Raw genomic sequence first — 15178 nt, 5'->3', positions numbered from 1 at the left:
AGTACAGCGAACTCTGTACTAGGTTTGACAACTTTTCTCTGAATCATACTATTTGGAAGTACAAGGTTTATTTTAATTAAAAAATTCCAGCTCCACAGCCTGGCCAGTTGTGGGAACTGAGGACAAGGAGGTGTAGGATTCCCAACAGACCTGTCCCTCGGCCCAGCCCCGCTCTTTTCTCCTGTGTGTCACCACCGGCGCCCCGCCTCCCCTTCCCGGGACCGTGCCGTCGGGCTCCAGGACACACCTGGGGTGGTCCTCCCTCGCCAGGAGCCAGCCCTGCTCCTCACCTGCGTTCCCCCGTTGGGAACGGGGCAACCTCAGTTTCCCCATATGTATTGTAAAATGGGCAGAATAGGTACCCAGCAGGACTGTCACAGTTAAACGACATCCGAGCAGAAGGTGTCTCTGCAAACTCCCTTTTGGCGCTTTTGGTATTCAGTAGTGTTCCTTTTGACAATCACATTCGTTCTAATCCTGCCACTTAAAAAATATTGTAAATGGGAGTCGGGAAGGGGGTCATTTGGGCTGGGATCGTAGTTTTGGGGGTGGACCGGGGTGGGTGGGGATGAGGCCTTGTTCTAAAGCCCTCCCGCGTTGCCAGCAGCCCAGCTCCTCATCTGAAGAATGGAGAGGATTCTGGGGAGGAAAGGTCAAAATCGACACATTCTGGGTAAAAGTGCTGGGAGAAGCTGGATCAGCTTGGAGCAAAAAAGAACGCTGTTCGCGCCAAAACGCCTGCCGAAACCCGGGATCGAACCAGGGACCTTTAGATCTTCAGTCTAACGCTCTCCCAACTGAGCTATTTCGGCTGCGCAGCACGGGTTGCCCCCGCCCCCGACTCCGCCCCACGCTGAGCCGCTTGCGTGCAGGCGCAGCTCGGGCCGCCCCTGCGGGCTGCGCATGCCTCGTAGGGTCGCGCCTAGAAACGGGTTGCAGCACGGTCTCTGTGGCGCAATCGGTTAGCGCGTTCGGCTGTTAACCGAAAGGTTGGTGGTTCGAGCCCACCCAGGGACGGGTGTGTTCTTTTGTCTTTTCCTTCCCCTGGTAAGAAGAAGAGGGTGGACGGCTCGCCTTCTTTTGCCACGACCCTCCCCGCGCACTTCCGTAGCCTTCTGTCCTGCGTGGGGCGTCTGGCGGCGCGCGGTGGGGAAGATTCCACAGAGTCGGAACGTCCCCGCCCAAGTTCCGGTTTCCGAGCACGAGCCGAGGCACTTTGGGCGACGGCCCGGGGGACCCGGAGCTCTGAAGAGGACGGACCATAGAGGTTGTCTGAAGGCCGAGGCCAAGATGGCGGCACTGGCGGGTGAGCGAGTCGGGGCGGCGGGGTCGGGGCTTGGGTCGCTCCGGGCGCCCTTCCGCCCGGCCGCTTGGGGAAGCGGAGGCCGAGGGCGACGCAGGCTCCCAGCCTCGGGACGGGGCCGGGGAGGGAGCGGGAGGGACCCAGTCTCGGCCCGGGATGCTGCCCTTGAAGTTTCCGGGAGGAGGCGGAGAGGGGACAGCAGCCCCGACATCCGAGGAAACTGAGGCCCAGAGAGCGGCTGGAACCGCTGGAGGTCACGCGGCCTGGCCGGGCAGGGATGCGCCCCCGGCACCCTGCCACCCCGGGAAGGGGCGGTCACCCGCAGAGAAGGCGTCCAAACGCTGGTTGCTCCGGGGACCTTTCCTCCGATTAGCGATTAAACGCATAGGATGGATTCACAGGGTTGCAAAGGAAAGCGGTTATACTGACAGTTGCCAGGATACTGCCTGGGAACCGGGGGTCAGTTCGCAGTCCGGGTGCTTCATTATTCATGCCTGGAAAGCCGAGGTTTAGTGGCGGATCTGCCTACTGCTGTGACTTTGAAGGAGTGAGAAGTGGACACGTTCCTTTACACAGAGTTGGCTGCAGCCTCTCTGTCGGGGTTAGGAAACCACTGTCATTTCTGTTGGTGAAAAATCCTCGGTCTCGCTAATACCTGTGTGGTTTTGGCTACACTCAGATTTTAAGGAAAGGCCAGTTTTCAGTAAGACGTTGGTGACAATAAAGAGGGTATTTTTCCCGGTGGAAGCTCACCGGTCTGCTGAATCGTCAACAGCGGCCCCTTGCTAAGAATGTCTGGTCTAGAGGCTGGAATCCCCTCACCTTGGAGCTGATGGGCATTTACTGTGCTGTGAGATTACCCAAAGCCCTACATTTTCAGGTGGGGGAGCTGAGGCTCAGAGAGGGGCAGCTTGCACAAGAGTCCGGGGCTGGGCTGTTAGCCTGGACTCCTTGCCCAGCCTCTGAAACCCCAGAACTCCCAGCCCAGGGCTTGGAGCCTCGCTGATGTCTATGGGTTTGTTGACTTGACACATGCCTGTCAGTCTGAGCCGAGGCCGAGACAGACACTGGGGAACCCAGGGAGGCCCTAGCATCAGGGGGAGGCAGGCGCCACAGGAGGACCTGTGGATAGAGATAGAACAGGGTGACAGGATCAAGAGGGCCTGGGGAGCTAGTGTAGACCCAGGCATTTGAGCTGAAAGCTGCCCCATGAGAGGGGTGTTCCAGGCAGAGGGGACAGCAAGTGCAAAGGCTCTGAGACAGGAGGGACACTGACATTCCTGAGGAAAGAGAAGGTGGCTCTGATGTGGAGTGTGGGGTTGGAAGCAGGGGAATGACACTGTCTGGTTCACATTCTGAAAGATCACTTTTTTTTTTTTGGCTACACCTTGCCGTTTGCAGGATCTTAGCTCCCCGAGCCCCCTGCAGTGGAAGCGTGGAGTCCTAACCACTGGACCACCAGGGAATTCCCCTGAAAGATTGCTCTTTATCAATTGTTTGTTAAATGGAATGGAGATAGAGTGAGAGGGCGGGCGCACCACGTGGGGGGCCTGACGGGCAAACACCTGGAGGCTGGACCCTCCGGGCCATTTGTGGTCTCTGGTGCTGCCACAACTCACTGCCCCCACCCTGTGGTTCTTTCTGCAGCTCCCGGCCTGCTCCGCGGGATCCTTGCTCTTCGGTGAGTGCCTGCCTGCCTGCCTTCCTTCCAATGCCTGCATGTCTGCATCTCTGATCCTGACACCCTGCAATGAGGCCCTGGCAGGGAGGGGCTCAGAGGGGGCTGGCTGTCAGGGGGCCTCAGATCTGGGCGGGCCCTCCCTCAGCACCAGGCCAGGGGCCAACTGGCATCCAACCCCACGTCTGCCTGCCCTAGTACCCTCAGAGCCCAGTCGCTACCTGGCGCACGAAAGGCATTCAGCACGTTTGCTCTGATGGCAGCCCCATGTAGGCCTCCTTGGGACAGGAAGGTAGGTGGCTGCCAGGCTCTCGGATTTGGGCTGAGTTTGTTTTGATAAGGCCTTTTCCCTACGAATAAAATACACACTCACTGCAAAGCAAAGGGAAGATGGGGGAAATGAGGGAAGTATCAAATGAAAACCAGGCACACTCTAGACCAGGGATCAGCAGATATTTTTTTTTCCATAAAGGGCCAAATGGTAACCGTTTTTGGCTGTGCCTCTCTACAAAGAGTCCCAGACACCAAGGAAGTGAATGGTGTGGTTATGTGTCAATAAAACTTTATTTACGAAAACCGGCGGTGGGCTGGGTTTGACCCCCTGGTCAGTTTCCCCATCCTGGCCCCGGGGTAACCCTGTCACAGCGCGTTGGGGCGCCCCGGGCTCCTAATCGTGGGCGGTCTGTCTCCCTGCAGCTCTGGCGTGGGCGCGGCTCTGCAGGTGCGCGGGGTCCATCCGAGCTCGGCCGCTGACAGCCCAAGCAGGTGAGGCCAGCCTTCCCGGGAGCCCACACACCCTGAAGTCCCCCCATCCCCCCACCCCAGCACAGCAGCAGCCCGTGGCAACTCCGGGGCACTCCCACCACCCAGCGGGGTATGTGAGGGCGTCCCTGCCCTCAGAGTCCTGCTCAGCCTGCTCCTGTGCGCCCAGGCCAACGGCTGCACAGCTCCAGACCGGAAGGGCCCTCGCTAAAGAGTATGTCAGCCGAGCCTGTTTTGCAGACGGCGAAACAGTCCCCGAGAGGACAGGGTCCTGCTGGGCCTCAGGCGGTAGAGGCCTGTCCACACCATCTCTCACCCTGGTGCTGAGCGGGCGCGTCCTGCCCCAGGCGGGACGTAGGGCTGCTGCAGACCTGGCCTCACGGCTACTTCCAGTGCCGCTCTGGGGAGCCGCCGTGACCGCGGCTTTGTCCTGCCCGCTGAGAGGCTGCTCTGGGCTGGGCCCGGCCGGGGATAACCTGCCTGGCTGATGCCTCCCCTTGCTTTGTGTCCCGTGCCCAGCACCCACCCCGCCGTGTCCCAGGCCGGAGCCGTGGTCCCCAAACCCGCTGCCCTTCCCAGCAGCCGGGGCGAGTATGTGGTGGCCAAGCTGGACGACCTCATCAACTGGGCCCGCCGGGTGAGCCCCTCCCCGTTTGCGTCCGTGGGGCCCCTCTGGCTGCTCAGCCACTCTCCCGTGGCTACGGAGTGGGCCGGACTCCCCCAGGGCCCCTCCGTGTGGGGACCTGTGGCTTTGATTCTGTCTCAGGACCCCTGCCTTGCCCCCAGCAGTTCCTGGCCTGACTTCCCTCGGCGTTCCCTGCCGCCCGCATCGGCCCCCAGAGAAGATGAGCCACCTCCCTCCTGTTCTTCTCCTTCCATCTTGTGTTCATTCCTCTCTTGTCTCTCTTGACGGGAAACCCATGTTTTTAACTGGAAATACATGATAGAGACAGTAGCTCCTTCCCAGCAAATATCCTAATCCCTCACCCCACCCCCACGTTGGCCGTGGGACAGTCTGCGTGCTCACGTGCTTGTCCATGTCTCCCCCCGGACATGTGTCCTCTGTCCCAGGACAGTGGTTCCTTTCAGTGCTCTCGGGGTGCCTGGCTGGGTAACAATCCCCCATTGACGGGCGGGCTGGTGCTGTCCTGGTGTCTGTGTGACCAGCGAGTCCACAGCGAGTGTCCCTCCAGGCCCACAGCTCCAGGGCGGCAATGGTCGCTGTGGCCATGCGCTGTGGAGCCATGGCCCTGCCGTGTTGGGCAGCCCTTGCCTGCTGTGTGACCCGAGCCCTGTCACCTGAATTGGGACATCCACAGGGCAGCAGGGACCTTGGCCAGATCCCAGACTGGACACAGACAGGCAGAGAAAGCTCTGGTGGAGAACAGCTTGTGGGTGGGGGCGGGGGTGATATCAGGCACCAAAGGATGGAGGGAAGTCAGGGGGCATCCAGGAGGGCTTCCTGGAGGAATTGGCACTTTGAGTCCAGGCGGTGTTGGGAACAAGACCTTCCAGGGTGCTGAGCCCCAGGGTCTAGATCTGTGCCATGTGTGGCCACTGGGCACTCAGAGCAGCAAGCGCCCATGTTGGAGGCTGGGATTTAGGATATTCCGGGTTACGTGGACTATATTATTAAGGCTAATTGCACTTGGTTTTATTTTTGTCTGTTTTTCTTTTTGGTAATGTGGCTGCTGGGAAGTGTAGACCCACGGGCCTAACTCAATTGGCCCTCCTGTCACACAGTCCTGGGCTGGGGCATCAGGTTCAGGCCGATGACCGGGACGGCCTTCGGGATCTGGAGGTCACATGGTTGCTGTGGGCAGGGCCCAGAAAAGGCTAGAAACAGATTTTCCTACGTGAAATCGTCCAATCTCTTTAAACACGGTGGGCCACTCGCCCACTCACGGGCCGACTGCTCTGCCCTGCAGAGCTCCCTGTGGCCCATGACCTTTGGCCTGGCCTGCTGTGCCGTGGAGATGATGCACATGGCCGCGCCCCGCTACGACATGGACCGCTTTGGCGTGGTCTTCCGCGCCAGCCCCCGCCAGTCCGACGTGATGATCGTGGCCGGGACGCTCACCAACAAGATGGCCCCCGCGCTCCGCAAGGTGTGCCCCGTCAGCCCACCCGCCCCTCCCCTACCCCAACCCCTCCCTCCCCTCCCCCCACCAGCCCCCCCTCCCCTGCCCCTACCCCAACCCCTCCCTCCCCTACCCCCACCAGCCCACCCGCCCCTGCCCCCACCCCAACCCCTCCCTCCCCTACCCCCACCAGCCCACCCGCCCCTGCCCCCACCCCAACCCCTCCCTCCCCTACCCCCACCAGCCCACCCGCCCCTGCCCCTACCCCAACCCCCCAGCACCCCCCCCAGGCTTGAGCTGCACACAGACCCCCGTCTCTTCCAGGTCTACGACCAGATGCCAGAGCCTCGCTACGTGGTGTCTATGGGGAGGTGAGTGCCCGGCGGGGCGGGGGCTCCAGCGACTGACACGCCGGTGACACGCTGGCTTGTCTCCTCCAGTTTCGTTTCTGTGCTGCTTTCTGATTGGGGTCGTCCAGAACATCCCCTTCTGTCCTGTTATAGTCGCTCCCCCACCCCAACAGCCCGTCCAGTTCCGTTGTGTTTCTCTGTGTTAAGACCACAGGAAGGACGTCCTGCTGGGAGCTCGTTGCAGCCCCCTCACCGTCTAGCCAGCACCTCATTTCTCCATATCATTAAAAGCCATTTAGTCACCTGACTTTTTTGGTTGAGGTAGAATTCACGTACTACAGAGTTCACCTTTTCAAAACATACAATTTTGTGGATTTTAATGCATTCTGAGTGTTGTGTAATCATCTTCTCTAATTCTAGAGCATTCCATCACCCCAATAGAAGCCCCGTCCCCATCAGCAGTCACTCCCCACCCCCATCCCCCAGCCCCTGACAGCCAGGAACCCACCCTCTGTCTGTGGACTGGCCTGTTCTGGACGTTTCCCGTCAGTGGAATCACACGCTGCGTCCTTTCACGTCTGGCTTCTCTCACTGAGCGTCGTCTGTTCCCAGTCCCACCGTTTGTTTCTGTCCCACCCGGCCCCACAGAAGGTCTCAGGTGGCCGCTGTCTTTCCTGTGACCTGTGTCCCAGTCTTGCCCTTTCCTGACCGCCTGGCACCTGCTTGAGGTTGGGAGGGGGTGCGGATGGGGGGCTGCGACGAGGGACGGAGGCCGGGGTCACTGGAGAGGCTCTCACGGCTGGCGCTCCCCTCCCCACCAGCTGCGCCAACGGAGGCGGCTACTACCACTACTCGTATTCTGTGGTGCGGGGCTGTGACCGCATTGTGCCCGTGGACATCTACGTCCCAGGTGAGTCCCCAGGCGGCGACCACGCGGCCCCCACCCGGTTCACAGAACCCCCGCAGCCCCGCTGAGACAGCTCGCCCCCTTGTAAGAATAAGCAGATTGGGGGCCAAGGATAAGAGTGACACCGCAGCCTTTCCCCCCGCTGTCTCTGGAGGGTCTCCCAGCCTGAAGAGTCTGCCCCCATTCCTTTCCAAGGGTCCTCACAGGACGCCGGCGTGGCCTGGGGCTTGGCAGGCAGCCCACATTGTCCTCCCGGGTCCCGAGCCGGGTCACGTGGTGGGAGGGCCGGGGACAGGGCAGCTCGGCCTGGGAGGGGTAGCCCAGGCCTCCCTCATCCTGGCTGGGAGGTCAGCCCTGGGGTCAGCAGCTGCCCACCCTGCCCCCCTCTGGCTCCTTTCCCGTGATGGGCCAAGCCCCCCAGCTCTCTTGGTGCAGACCTAACGGGCTGCTGGGGCAGAGCCCTGTCTTGCCCCTCCCCTCGCTGGAAAGTGGCCTGGTTGCCCCCACGTGGAGCAGAGCAGAGGGGAGGGGGAAGGGCAGGGAGACTGAGGTGTCACCCGCCCCCCAGGCTGCCCGCCCACGGCCGAAGCCCTGCTCTACGGCATCCTGCAGCTGCAGAAGAAGATCAAGCGTGAGAAGAGGCTCCAGATCTGGTACCGCAGGTAGTGCCAGCCGCCTGGCCGCCCTGCTGCGCTGTTGCCCCAGAGGCGGTCAATAAACCTGGTGAACCCGCCTGGCTGCCCCTGCTCCACGTGGTGTGTGGGCCGGGGGTGGGAGCCTGGGAGGTAGGCGGGCCGAGTGCTGCTTGGCGGGGTCAGGCCTGTCTCTTGTGCATGGCGATGCCGAGGCCCGTGCCGGGCCCAGCGTGGCCCAGTGGGAGGCCCCACCCATGAAGGCGGGAGCGGACGCGTCCAAGAGCGGGTCGGGGTAGAGCAGACGGCACCGCGGCGACCAGCTGGGCACCAGGGCCCAGGGCAGGCGGAGCCAGGGTGTCCCGGTGCCGGGGCTGGGGGGGCGTCGACTCAGAGCGAGGCATCGCGGTGCAGCCTGACTGGGTGGGACCAGAGGGTCTGGGCCTTGGGGCCGCCACCTGCTCTGAGGTCCTGGCCCAGTTCCACCTCCGCTGGGGACCCCAGCTGCCCACCAGAGGGAGGGTGGGAGGGGCCGTGGGTGACTAATGGGCAGTGTCTGCAGTGGGCACGGCGGGGGCTCAGAGGCAGGATCAGAAACTGGAGTGGTATAGCCCCTGTCTCGTTGGTGGTCAATTTAACAGGTTTCTTTCCTTGCACTGTTTTTTGGAGGGGCAGGAAGAGTAAAGCAGGCACACGCTTGTGTCCTCGTGCTGACTGGCTAGACCCAGTGTTAGCGTTTATTTCATTCTCAGGACCATGGTAGGAAGGCAGTGGTCGTCCCCTTGCGCAGAAGGTTAGGGAAGCTTGCTGCCATGCGGCTGGTGTGGGTCTGGACCAGGGCCAAGGAAGGGGCCAGAGCCTGCACTCCCGGCCACAGAGGCGCTCAGTAGGGGCCCGGGGGTTAGGGGTTCCTGAAGCCCAGAGCGCCCAGGATGGCGTGGGCAGCTGAGCCGGTGGGCCCCGTGGGCTCAGTGCTTGCTGACCAGGGGCGTGATCATCTGCGGGAAGGCGTAATAGCGGCATTCGGCCGGCGGGACCAGCTCCGTGACCTGTGTGTGGATGTTCTCCGGCCGGAAGCCCGCTTCCAGCAGGGCCGGCACCTGTGTCTCCTGGCCAGAGGGAGGTGCCGAGTCACCTCCAGGGCCCTGGGGCCTCAGGAGACACCGTGCCAGCCACCCCTACAAGTGCCAAGGCCCTTGGGGACTGGGCGGGGCTGCTAAGAAAATGCTGAAGCCCAGGGCTGGTCAGAATCTCCAAGTGTCCACACAGCTTCCTGGCTGTCATGGGGTATCACCAGGCCGCTCACCCGCACGTCCTCGCAGGCAGAGGGAGCCGAGTGGGCAAAGGCCCAAGACAAGGGGCGGCTAGACCCATAAAGATGCACCCCGGGTGGAGGGGGGCAGAGTGAGGAGATGCCGCTGGGGACCTTGGGCTGATTCCCTGTGTCTCGAGGGCACTGGGGAGCCATCTAAGGTCGTTGAGCTAGGGAGAAACCTCTTCTGATGCACAAATGGAGGCTCAGAGTCCACCCAAGAGATGAGCCCCCAGGCCCAGAGGCAAGGGACCCTCCCCAGGTCTCAGGTGACCCCAGCTGCCTCCCCACCCAAAGTCGCTGCCGGGGGTGGGGCGGGGGGCGGGGCAGGGAGCGCCCAGGCTGCGGCACCTCAAACATGGTGGTGATGTCTGAGTACTTGGACTTCATCAGCTCCCCCCAGGAGGTGAGGTTGCAGTAGGTAAGGACGCCCCCCGGCTTCAGCAGGCGGAAGGCATGGTCCTGGCCGGGGTGGGGGCGACAGTGGTCAGGAGGGGGTGGGGGGGTGCAGGGGCGTTCCCATCGGGCCTCCCGCCAGGTCAGGGGAACGGCGGAAAGGTGCCTCCTGTGTGGACAGCAGGTGCGCCCACCGGGCTGACCCCCGCCTTAGGGCTGGCAGACCCCGTCCCACCGCAAGTGATCCTACCCGGATGAAGTTGAACTGGTGTGTGTGCCAGGTCTCCTCAGATAGCGGGTACGTGTCGTACAGGATCCCTGCTCGGGAGGACAGAAGCCACGTTGTCAGGACACTGGCTGCGGTGGCTGGGAACCCAGAGTTCGCTATGCTGCAGCCGCCCCTACGAATTGTGTCCCATCCGGTCGTTCTTGAGGTGTCCACGCACCCGAGTGCCAGGCTGCTGTACGTGTCTGTGCCTGCCCCCCGGGCTCTGCCCCCCCAGTGACACATCAAGGCGTGTGTGCTTCAGAAGCAGGCAAAAGAGGGGCTGGCAATCCAGGCAGAGGCCCCCCGCCCAGTGCCCAGAGCCCCTCACCATCGAAGTGACTGTCTGGCAGGGTGGGCGCCACCTCCTCCCACAGGCCTTTCAAGGGAACCACCTTGGTGCAGGGGAGAAAGAAAGAGAAGGCTGAGGGACAAAGGGGGCCCAGGACTTCACCTGTTGCCAGGGAGGGGGCAGAGGAACTCCCAAGAGAGAAGACCACCTCCCCCATGTCTGCGGCCACCCCAGGTCCCCAACCCACTCCGAGGGCGGGGCCTTCCGCGTGAGGAGCGGGACCTCGGGCAGAGGCGGGCACCTTGTGCAGCTGCCGTGGGGCCCAATCCTGGAGCCGCTGGAAGACACCCTCATTGCACTCGATGATCCAGTGCTCGTCAATGGGGGCCTCCTGCACCTTCGTAGCTGCGATGGCCATGCCAAAGCCCACCTCCAACACCCGGCCCCCTGGGCAGACAGAGAGCCCACGCCTTACACACCGGGTGGGGCTGGGGAGGCTGCCTGGAGGAGGGGGCGCGGGGGCAGGGCCTTGGCAGAGAGAAACGACTGCCACTAGGAGCGAGCGGTTGGCAGAGCAAAGGTGGGGGGTGGAACAGAACAGGGCAGCCCTGAGAGGGAACAGCGTGGGCCCGGGTCCAGCAGCCAGAGAGGGTGGCCTGCCGGGGAGGCCACGGATGGCGGCTTCTGGGCTGGCCCACGGGGCAAGGCAGACCCTGGACTTTGAGCCCTGGCCTATGCTGTTTGCACTGAGGGCGCTTAACTCCTGATTTGGGCAGCGTCTCCTGCCCCCGCAACAAACAATGAAATCTACAAAGTAAGGGCAAGGGAGGACCAGGATTCAAGGCCCAGGCCTGGAGCAGTGAGGGGCGGGGGTCGAGCCCCTTTGGGTCATAGAGGAGGGGAGAAACGCCCTAACCATGCAGGGACACTGGCTGTGCCCATTTGCCAGATGGGAACACAGAAGCCCAGAGGTGGTGTGCCCGGCCTCTGGGGGTCGTGGGGAGCCCTCGGCACCCCGCGGGATCTGACACCAGGTGCAGGGCCACCCCCCGACAGCTGTCTCCAGGCCTCAGCTTTACCAGAGCTATTCTTAGCCAGGGCAGGGCCTCCCGCGACTCCTGGGCAGGAACATTACCCAAGCGGGCCTGGGCAGCACCTCGCCAAGCCGCCACTCCCCTGTCCTCGACCTCGGGCGGGGGGGCCGGCGGCTGAGTTCCGCGTCTGAGAACCTATCCCCCGACCCAGCCCGACCCCTTCGCGGGGTCGGGGCCTCGGTGCCCCCCCGGAGAGGGGGTTCCCGGTACTCAGGGCTCCCGCAGCGCCCCAGGACTACCCCGCTGCCCTCGCGAGCGGCCCCGTTTCCAGGCGAGGAAAGAGGAACGCAGAGGTTCCGCCACGTCGCTGGAGAGCGGGCGGGCGCCGGGTCCCAGCGGCCCCGGCCTCGGTCGACCCCGCGCGCCCGGCGGGCGCTACCTCTGGAGGCGGCGGCGGCCGCCAGCGCGTGCATGTAGGGGGTCTCCCAGCGCTCCATCACCGGCTTGCCCAGGATCTGCAGGTGCGTGTCCGACGCGTCGTAAGCCGCGGGCGCCGCCCTCCACGCGGGGCTGCAGATCTCTCCGGGTGCGAAGATAGGGGTCGCGGCGGGGGCGCTCATGCTGCGGGCTGGACGGCGTGCCCCGGGAGCTGGGGAGGAGTACGGTCGCGTCCCTGCAGGGCCTTCTGGGCAGGGGGCGGACGGGAGGCGGAGCGGGGGCGGGGCGCGAGCGCACTGCCCGGCGGCCCGCGCGGCCCCTAGCGGCCGCGGCGGGGAAGGCGGCCCCCACTGACTCCCGGACCCCCGCGACGCCCCCGCCTCCCCGGCCGCCAGGCCTGGCGGGCGGACTCGGCACCAGAGCAGCGAGACCTCGGAGTCCTCACCCAGTCGCTTTCCTGCCTCGGTTTCCTCGTCTGTCACCACCGCGTCAATAGCCTCCTCCTTGCCGGGGTGTGAGGGTCTAAGGATTTTCCAGACACGGTTGGAAGTAGGGAATTCCCTGGCGGTCCAGTGGTTAGGACGCTGCGCTTTCACCGCCCGGGGCGCGGGTCCGGCAACTAAGATGCCACAAGCTGCATGGCGGGGCCAAAATAAACAGAATAAATAAATACAATCACTTAATCTTCAGAAGCGCTGCAGTGGTTTCTTCTATCGCCCTCATTTCACAGGTGGGCAAACTGAGGCTCCAGAGGCAAAGCGGGTAATCTCATGGCCGGCAGGGCGGTGTGTGGGAACCCCTGATGAACCCCACTCTGACTCCTGTGCGGTGCTGCCTCTCCCCTTTCCTGAGCTCACCTCACTCCCCCAGGTCACCTCAGACCCCAGGGGCCTGATGAGGGGCTCAGCGCACAGGGGCCTCCAGTGCTGGAACTGAAATGCCCACCCCAGCGGTCCTTGGGCCCTCCAGCCCCGGACGGCAGGCAGGACAGCCCTGCAGTGCCCACCCCTAAAGCCTTGCCGCAGGGCAGCCCTGGGGGTCAGCTGTGTCCTCTGCCGGCCACGCTGAGACCGGCCCCCAAGGCGAGCTGGGGTTTCCTCCAGGTTCTGAAACATGACTTCCCCTTCCCATCTATCTGCACACAGGGGACCACCAGCTGTGAGCCTGGAGCACCGCATCTGGACCAAGTGTTTTGCACATCCAAGCGAACACATGGGGAAACTGAGGCCCCGAGAGGCTGAGGTCACAGAGTTTGAACCCAGGCAGCCCTGCCCTTCTGCGTCCACCTCTGGATGGCTGCTCACAGCCTTAATGGGGCTCCAGAGTCCTCCCCCTGGCCCTTCCCACCCCCTGCAGAGCTCCTGTGTCCCTCCTGCCCCTGGGCCTTTGCACACGCTCTCCCCTCTGCTTGGACAGCTTCTCCTCTCTCCTGGCCTGGTCTCCTTCTCTTTCTGCTTCATGCCCAAGCCCACACCTCCTCTGGGAGGCCCCCCGGGTCCCTCCAGGCTGGGTATGGCCCATTTAAAGCTGTTTCATCTCTCAGTACCTCTCTTTGGTATTTCACTCACCAAAGGTATTCCTTCACGGTTGTATTGTCTGTCCGGCCCGCCTGGCACACAGAAAATGCTTGATGACTCCTGAGGGCACGTTGAGTCTAATGTGGTCTGGATGGGACAGCATGGATTCCACGAGACCCTCAGGTGGAGGCAGGATGAGTAGATGTCACCAGGCACCAGGGCTGGGCTCACGCTGAATGAATTCGTGAGCCCGTCTAGTTTCCTCACAGCTGTCCTGGTTACTGTGGCGGGGGCTCTGCAGGCATCCTTATGCCAGCACCCTTGGGCCACCCGCGTAAACAGGTGGCACTCACTACTGTCACCCAACTCAAGCAATGCCCTGGAATGCCTGGCTGGAGACAGAAGGCAGGCTGTATTCATCAGCTACTGCTATGTAACAAATTGCCCCAAATGTAGCCACTTAAAGCAACACATGGTTATCATTTTTCGGTGGGTCAGGAATCCAGGTGCAGCTTAGCCTAGCCGGGTCCTGTGTTTCACAACCTCTGGCAGGGCTGCCAGTCAAGGTGTCGCCCAGAGCGGGGGAAGGCGTCCGCTTCCAGGCTTGTTCACTGGCTGTTGACTCCATTCAGTCCTGGCCATGCGGGCCTCCCTGAAGTGACAACTTGCTTCTAGCAAGACGGAAGTCAGAACCGTTTGCCATCTGATCACAGAAGGACATCCCCTCACCCTGGCCGTATCCTACAGGTTAGAAGCCAGGTACACAAGGGTAGGGAATCCCAGGAGGCTATGAATATCAGAAAGTAGGGGTCAGTCTCAGAGGCTACTGCCCACACAGACAGTAAGAGGAAGCCGAGGTGGTGGTCAACTGGGAGCCTTTCCTGCAGCTTTGGTGCCCAGGAGATAAGCAACCACCCGTGTCTGGCCAAGCTGCCACCTCCCAGTGGTCGCCTACATGCAGCCTGGACTCTATCCCCAAGAGTGGCTGAGGGCATGGCGCAATCTGGCTGGCGACTCAGCCAAGGGGTCTCTGTTCCAGCCTTGGCTGGGGTCCTCTTCTCTCAATGGAGTGACCACTCTTGCCCAGCTGATGGCTTCAAATGAATTACTGACACGTGGTCATTCATCGTGTCCACTTTTCTCAAGAGAGCCTGGCGTGTGTGTGCTGCTGTTATCTGCAGTTTGCAGACGGGACTCAGAGAGGGAAGGTGGCTTTCTCAAGGACACAACAGCAAATCAGTGGCAGAGGGATGCGAACAGGGGTGTGCCTGACTCCAGACCACAGTCTTAAAAGATGCTTTAAAAGAAGGAAAATATGTATTTTCTGATTAGAAAAGGGACACAGTTGATCAAAACATTCTAACATTATAGAGCTGGTAAACTGCAGCCTGCAGGTCACATCCCCCTTCTGTGGTTTTGATACAGCCTGTGAGCTGAGAATGTTTTTTACGTATTTATTTATTTATTTATTTATTTTTTGGCCATGCTGTGAGGCTTGCGGGATCTTATTTCCCTGACCAGGGATTGAACCCATGTCCCCTGCAGGGGAAGCAGGAAGTCTTAACCACTGGGCCACCAGGGAAGTCCTGCTTTTCACATTTTTAAATGGTTGAAAAAAAAATCCAAAGACTCTTTCAAGACACGTGAAAATTATACAACAGTCACACTGGCATGTCTGTGAATAAAGTTTATAGTCAGGACCACTTGTTCACATATGGACTCTGGCACTTTCCAATTACAACAGCACAGAGTCATTGCCGTGGAGACCTAACGGCTGGCAAAGCCAAACATACTTACAGTGTGGCCCTGAGCAGAAAGCTTACCAGCCCCCCTTACAGAGCAGCCCGCAGCTCTTTCCTGGGAAGTGAAAGTCACCCATTTATTCAGCACATACTGAATTCCTCACCCCAGGGGGCCCAGCCCTGACTCCTCTGGAGCTCACAGCTTACTGGGGGAATGGACAAGAATAAGTAATAAGTACATGACATAATTACAAGTCACGTGGCAGCTATGACAGAACAAGGTCCCCATGATCTCTACCCTCTGCCCAGGTCTCTTCTCTACCAGGCAATGTCCATGTAGCTGTATGGACACAGCTATACACACACTGTATGTGTATACAGCGTTACATGTAGATATGTTTTAAAGTAAAAGGAACCAAATGGGCATTTATTTGTACATCCACATTCTTAACAGTATTATGCACAGTAG

The 15178-nt window shown here is 61.3% G+C and overlaps 2 protein-coding genes and 2 non-coding genes across 5 annotated transcripts; 2 read left to right on the top strand and 2 right to left on the bottom strand.

Annotated features, from left to right (window-relative positions):
* Window positions 1–739: 739 nt before the first annotated feature.
* TRNAF-GAA (transfer RNA phenylalanine (anticodon GAA)) lies at window positions 740–812 on the bottom strand. Its single transcript has one exon. It is a non-coding gene; the product is annotated as a tRNA-Phe (tRNA).
* A 90-nt stretch (window positions 813–902) lies between these two features.
* On the top strand, window positions 903–7814 carry NDUFS7 (NADH:ubiquinone oxidoreductase core subunit S7). Its single transcript, XM_059060388.2, has 9 exons — window positions 903–989; window positions 1112–1306; window positions 2951–2984; window positions 3678–3746; window positions 4263–4380; window positions 5672–5851; window positions 6149–6195; window positions 6996–7084; window positions 7650–7814. The coding sequence occupies exons 2-9, from the start codon at window positions 1291–1293 to the stop codon at window positions 7745–7747; spliced, it is 651 nt and encodes a 216-aa protein (XP_058916371.1). The 5' UTR covers window positions 903–989; window positions 1112–1290; the 3' UTR covers window positions 7748–7814.
* On the top strand, window positions 944–1017 carry TRNAN-GUU (transfer RNA asparagine (anticodon GUU)). Its single transcript has one exon. It is a non-coding gene; the product is annotated as a tRNA-Asn (tRNA).
* A 596-nt stretch (window positions 7815–8410) lies between the features above and the next one.
* GAMT (guanidinoacetate N-methyltransferase) lies at window positions 8411–11721 on the bottom strand. 2 transcript variants are annotated; one of them, XM_059060374.2, is made up of 6 exons: window positions 11452–11721; window positions 10280–10425; window positions 10018–10081; window positions 9672–9739; window positions 9377–9487; window positions 8411–8822 (listed from the first exon to the last, which is right to left on the bottom strand). In XM_059060374.2, the coding sequence occupies exons 1-6, from the start codon at window positions 11630–11632 to the stop codon at window positions 8682–8684; spliced, it is 711 nt and encodes a 236-aa protein (XP_058916357.1). In that variant the 5' UTR covers window positions 11633–11721; the 3' UTR covers window positions 8411–8681. The 2 variants fall into 2 exon arrangements, with proteins under 2 accessions (XP_058916357.1, XP_058916361.1); XM_059060378.2 differs by lacking the exon at window positions 9377–9487 and having other exon boundaries at window positions 11452–11715.
* Between the last annotated feature and the right edge of the window lie 3457 nt (window positions 11722–15178).

Source organism: Kogia breviceps, chromosome 4 (assembly GCF_026419965.1).
Source record: "Kogia breviceps isolate mKogBre1 chromosome 4, mKogBre1 haplotype 1, whole genome shotgun sequence".
Lineage (NCBI taxonomy): Eukaryota > Metazoa > Chordata > Mammalia > Artiodactyla > Physeteridae > Kogia > Kogia breviceps.
This window is presented reverse-complemented; position numbering and strand designations above follow the sequence as displayed.

Excerpts from the sequence above, each read along its gene's own strand:
- NDUFS7 (XM_059060388.2), top strand. Across the intron at positions 2,985-3,677 it reads CGCGGGATCCTTGCTCTTCG|CTCTGGCGTGGGCGCGGCTC; the intron begins GTGAGTGCCTGC and ends GTCTCCCTGCAG. Across the intron at positions 4,381-5,671 it reads TCATCAACTGGGCCCGCCGG|AGCTCCCTGTGGCCCATGAC; the intron begins GTGAGCCCCTCC and ends TCTGCCCTGCAG.
- GAMT (XM_059060374.2), bottom strand. The coding sequence starts at position 11,632 with ATGAGCGCCCCCGCCGCGACCCCTATCTTCGCACCCGGAGAGATCTGC. Across the intron at positions 10,082-10,279 it reads CCCCACGGCAGCTGCACAAG|GTGGTTCCCTTGAAAGGCCT; the intron begins GTGCCCGCCTCT and ends CCCTGCACCAAG. Across the intron at positions 8,823-9,376 it reads ACATCACCACCATGTTTGAG|GAGACACAGGTGCCGGCCCT; the intron begins GTGCCGCAGCCT and ends CCCTCTGGCCAG.